Source organism: Lonchura striata, chromosome 3 (assembly GCF_046129695.1).
Source record: "Lonchura striata isolate bLonStr1 chromosome 3, bLonStr1.mat, whole genome shotgun sequence".
Lineage (NCBI taxonomy): Eukaryota > Metazoa > Chordata > Aves > Passeriformes > Estrildidae > Lonchura > Lonchura striata.
In genome coordinates, this window is record NC_134605.1 from 7,839,265 (window position 1) to 7,844,700 (window position 5,436).

Consider the following 5,436-nt stretch of genomic DNA (forward strand, 5'->3'; position numbering starts at 1 on the left):
AATCTTAGGAACTTTCTCTGCCAGAGGGAAAGGCATTGAGAATGAAAGTCAGAGGACAAATGTACCCCTGCAAAGAACAGAGGTTTAGTGAGAAACAATATTGGCTGTGCCAGAGCAGCAAAACCAGGGGCTGGTGCTGAGAGCTGGAGTCCAACCCACAGCCCTACAATGCCGCTGTGGAAAATCCAAGAGGAATAATGCTTGCTGTGTCTAGGGACAAAGCAGGGCACACAGGATGTGTGAGCTGTGCCCTGCAGACCCTGTGTGGAGGGCAGTCTTTGGTGTGTATCCCACTTGGGCTGTAGCTCTGCTGGAGTCCTGTGAGCACAGGGAATTTAATCTTTAGCTGACAGCAGAAAATAAAATTATTATTTTTAAAAATAAAAACAGAGATAATTCCAATTTTTTATCTGAAATATTGCTAGAACTTTAGCTGCCTTCATGTTGTACTCAAAAAGAAAATTAACTGCTTGTGAATGGGGTATGATTGCCCCTTTTTTAAAAGTTTTGTGGAACCATCCAGGTGTGGATTAACTTTTTATGGTAGGATTAGGAGAGACTTATAAATCTCTTAAAGCTGAACCTTGAAGTCTGAGAAGCTTCTGCTATTCTCATGCTGTTTCTTTCCTGCAGATTTGAATGGGATAGATCTGACTCCTGTGCAAGATACTCCTGTGGCTTTGAGGAAAGAGGACACATATGTCCATTTTAATGTGGACATTGAGATTCAGAAACACATTGAAAGACTAACAAAAGGTATGTGGTACCAGGGAGCAGAAACAGGGCCCAGGAGCTTTGGGAGCAGACACTGGGCTGCTCCTGAGCTGCTGCTGCAGGGCTCAAGATCCAGACAAGGATAAAAATAGACCTTTGCATCCTGTCCCTTTCAAATTGGTCATTGGGATAGCTCGCAGGCAAGGGAGAAATGAAAAGAGATAAAAACAGAGCAGTTTGCTCTGCTACACGGGTATTGAGCTGCTTTATCACTGCTTAGTCATTGGTACCTGGGTGTGAGCAGTGGAGTGAAGAGTTTGAATTGTTGAGTGTGATGAGCATTGTAAGAACACTGTGTAGCTTTTGAGTAAATAATAGAAGTGTGGAGATAATTCCCTTCAATTTAAGTGGAACAACTTAATGGCAGGTAAGTTTTCAGATAACTCTTAGCCATAATTTCTAACTTTTCTGTTCATTTTCCCTTATAGGTGCAGCTATTTTCTTTGAATTCAAACACTACAAGCCTAAGAAAAAGTTTACTAGCACCAAGTGCTTTGCTTTCATGGAGATGGATGAAATTAAACCTGGGGCAATTGTAATAGAACTGTAAGTGACTCACAATTATGGATGACAATGACAGAGGAAATGAAACAGCCTTCAGTTACGATGTGTGGCTTGTATTACGGAAGGTTTCTTGTACTCATTAGATTGACTTCCATAAGGAGTATTTTATTTTCAATAAAGAGGGCAAGATAAAATGCTTTTAAGCAAGTAAGATGGTTAGAGACTCTTCTCAGAAACTAGAGCAGTTTCCAAATAAAATGCTGGTGTTTGTAATTTAATTTTGTATGAATTTAATGAAGTCTGTAGGGGAGATTTTAATTTGGAGTTTAGCCTGACTGTCGGATTGGCTATATTTAAAAAAATAATCAACTGTCTTTTGGTACAGAACTTCTGCAAAGGGAAATCTGATTTGAGGCATGAGATACCAATTTGCAATTAACTTTGTGAACATTTCAAAGCAGTATTGAGTGATTGTGGTGTGCATCCTCTCCTTGCTGAGTGGCTGAAGGTCTGAGGAAGGGATTTGAAGATTGGGGTTTGGATTTTTAATTCAAGAAGAAGGTGAATCTTGCAATTCTTGGAAGAATGCTTAGTCTGTGCAAGCTGGAGTACTTCTGAAGTACTGAGTTACTGGTACTGGGTCTCTCCTACAATCCAGAGTATTATGTTGGAAATCTCCTTACAAAAATGCTATGTTCAATTAGATACTGAAATTTTTCTTCTGTAAAAACAATCATCCAGAGAAAATATAGTTTCTTCCTGTAAGCCTCCTCATTACTGTTGCTTACAGCAAGCCTTGTCAGATGTATTTAAAAGGTGAGAGTAGTAAGACCTGTGCAGGATGAGCTTTCTAGTTTGCTTTCATCTTCCTGCACAGCCATTAGCACTTGGATTAATGCACTTTCTTGTGGTTACAGGTACAAAAAACCCACTGACTTTAAAAGGAAGAAATTGCAACTGTTGACCAAGAAACCACTTTACCTTCACCTCCATCAAACATTGCACAAGGAATGACCCCAGTTGTGAGACCTCTGTGAACTGAACCACAAGTCCTGGTAGCTGTGTAGTAGCCTTAGGCTCTGAGGGGCGGGAAGATGACTCTGTTCATGCCAGTAGGTCACACGAGACCATCACCCACTGCACAGCACTACTTCAGGGGCAGGGACAAGCCCACCATGCAAGTGCAAGATTTTTTTCAGTAACTTCCAGCTACAGGTTTTTCCAAGAGCCCTGATATAGGCTGACTGCTTTTCTTAAGTTTGCTGTTCATCACTTTTTATCTTTAACCGTTCTTCTCTTTTTGCCTCAAGCTCTCCCTGAGGATGGAAAGTGCCCCTTTGTCAAACCTGCAGCAATAAAGATGTGGCAGGCCTACTAACTGTTTACACTGCTGTGCTATTGTAGTTCCTCTCATCTGCATTTCAAGAGTCCTCTGGATGGGTCAGGGTGACAGAAGACTGGGAGAAAGATGAGGTGGGCTGGGAAGGAGCTGGAGCTACTGCAAGTGCTTTAAAGTGAGGGAGTGGAGGATGCGGGTCAGATGGGTGGCCACGAGTCCCTGTGGTCAGGTCAGGAGAACTGCAGATGAGAACACTGAACTATGATTGAACAGCCTTGCCTGAGTTTTGAATGCATGTTACAATCCTTTCAGTCACTGTTACTCCCTAATAGAGCTATTCTTTTCTGTATCTTGTCACAGAGTGGTTTGCAAAGGTGGGTGGGGGATAAAGAGGCCTTCTCCAGGGCTTTGTCCTGGTGGCAGTGGGTGTTTTGCCATTTCAGTGACAGCAGGAGTGTAAATTTTCCAAAGCTTTATACAAAGTAGGTCTGGCTGCAGGCTGACCCACCTTTTACATGAAACTGCTGTTCTTATGGAAATTGATTGTATGCAGTTTTCTGCATATTTTGTGCAAGTCTGGAAACTTACTCAAAAAAATTACCTTTTTATGTAAGTAGATAGGATTATCATTTATTTTCTGTATTTTTTATTTGGTGCATAATAAGCTGCAGGACATTGGCTTATTATGACACACTTGCATTCACCTTTTGACCTGAGAAAGGGAAAGTAGAACCCAGTCAAATCTTTCATATATTTGCGTGGATATTTAATATGATAGTTTATGGTTTGATAAACTTCTTGCATATCTAACTAGTGCCTGAATACTCTGCTATGCTAACTAAAGACCCAGCTCCCAAAATAGTGTCAATTATTTTAAACAGCCTGGATGCAGGTGTATCATCCATTCCTTTTCTGTCACCTCACCCCAAGATGTTACATCATGTGTTAAGGGAAGGGATGTTACTTTTCCTCATGCTGTTTGTCTGTCTCTACTCAGCTGTTCAGCATTTTTGGCTTTACCATATTGATTAGGATAAAAAGCTGGTTTTGAATGTCCTAATCTTCTTGCCTTTCTTTGCTCTGGTATAACTAGGGATGACATTATTTAGGTGTTACAACAAAAGTCAGCAACACTTCCTCAAATTCCACTGCTGGTTAGAGGGAAAAATGGCAGTTGAATTGTCCTGTTTATGGATCTTATGCAATATCCCACTGGTTTTAAAGCTGATGGGTGACGATCAAGATATCCCTGTGAGTTATGGTAACACCTCTGAACGCAGCATTCTGGACACCAGACTGAAGGAGGATACCCACACTGCTAAAACCCAAATACAAATCATCCTCTGAACTCTGCAACAGGACGGAGCAAAGCATTAGTAGTTCTCTGAGCTTAGCCCATTTACCTGTCAGTGGTCCCTGGCTGGCTCAGGACTTGTTCTGACCAGGGAATTGCGGGATCTGAGTGTCCATGAAAGGTGGAAGGGCTGGTTCTGGAGTTTGGTCCAGCTCTGCCATCCAGGGTAAGCACTGCAGTTGGGAGTGTGTGTCCAAGGTGAATGCTGGTGCGTCCAGAAAGAGATTCCATCCAACTTTTGTTAGCTGGGATGGGCAAGAGGGGAGACACTGAGTATCACAAAGGCTTGTATGGAGAAGGAAAGATCCTGGACTTTGAGAACTTGACCTTTAATCATGGATGTTCATCAATATGTGTATCATCAGCCACCCTGCAAACTGAAATACTGTCCCTTGAAGTACAAACCCATGGTTTCTGCTGCTTACCTGGACCCTTCCCCAGCTTGTAGATGTCTGTATTAATGCCAGTTATATGAAATGTCAACTTTGAAGTATTTTTGTTAAATACACAAGTAGAGCTTTGTATTTAACTGATTGTGAATTAATATCTGTTGAGTGTGAAACACCATTTTTGAAGTTGCTTCTATCCCTTGCCTTTTTTCTATGAACTGTCTCCGTGTCAGGATTGCTGCTGCACACACCACAAGCTTCAGGATTGTTTTATGCTTCAGTGATGTTCCAGCTTGTCTTTCACCTGAAATCTAAAGCTTTACACTTGTACTGTAAGAATGTAACACCTAGATGGCAACTTTAATGGCTGCTTGTACTCTGGCAGTAAAGCTGTAATGGCCTCCCAGTAGGGTTTTTTATTATTCTTCATTGTTTTCTTTTTTTCCTCCCTTAGGCTGCCTTTTGGACAGTGCACTTGTGAGAAATCTTACTCACCAAGACAGGCAAAAGCCTGCTATTCCAAATGCTTGCACTAACACTTGAACTGCCAGTGTAGGGCATGTTTTGAAAGTTGCTCAGTGGTGGTAGCTGCAGTAGATGGTTACATGGTTTACATACCACAAAGTGCTTTACAGAAAGCTACTTTCTTTTCTGATGGAAGCAAAAAAGGCTCTCCAAATCCAGCCTTCCTTTTAAAGAAGTTGAATTACTCTTAACCCTGAGGAAGATGAAAATTCAGCTCTCAAACTTCACTTGATGCTGCGAGGTGCTCTTGAAAGCAGAAAGCAATTATGGAAGTTCTAAGTTTCTCTAGTGGAGAGGCACTGTGGAAACACAGCTCAACTCCAAAACCTCATCAAGGTTTCCAGCTCTGGAAGCTGTATCCCCCATGGTCCTCATTACACAAAGCAAGTTCATATTGTGTCAGAGTAGATCACCGTGAGGGTAACATGGTCATTACCCTGCAGCAGCATTAATTTGGCCTTAATTCAATTCTTGCTCAGAACTGCAGCATTCTCTGTCACATTACTGAACCAATATCCTTTCTGAACAAAGCATGGCACTGAAACAAAGCC

General features: G+C 41.7%; 1 protein-coding gene across 2 annotated transcripts in view; it reads left to right on the forward strand.

The window, feature by feature from the left end:
* AIDA (axin interactor, dorsalization associated) overlaps positions 1–4,766 on the forward strand; it is a 28,727-nt gene extending 23,961 nt beyond the window's left edge. For both annotated transcript variants that reach the window (XM_021552473.3, XM_021552482.2), the window contains 3 exons: positions 634–756; positions 1,203–1,320; positions 2,196–4,766. In XM_021552473.3, the coding sequence (XP_021408148.1) occupies positions 634–756; positions 1,203–1,320; positions 2,196–2,292 (338 nt within the window). In that variant the 3' untranslated portion in view covers positions 2,293–4,766. The remainder of the gene's footprint in view (positions 1–633; positions 757–1,202; positions 1,321–2,195) is intronic.
* The last annotated feature ends 670 nt before the right edge of the window (positions 4,767–5,436 follow it).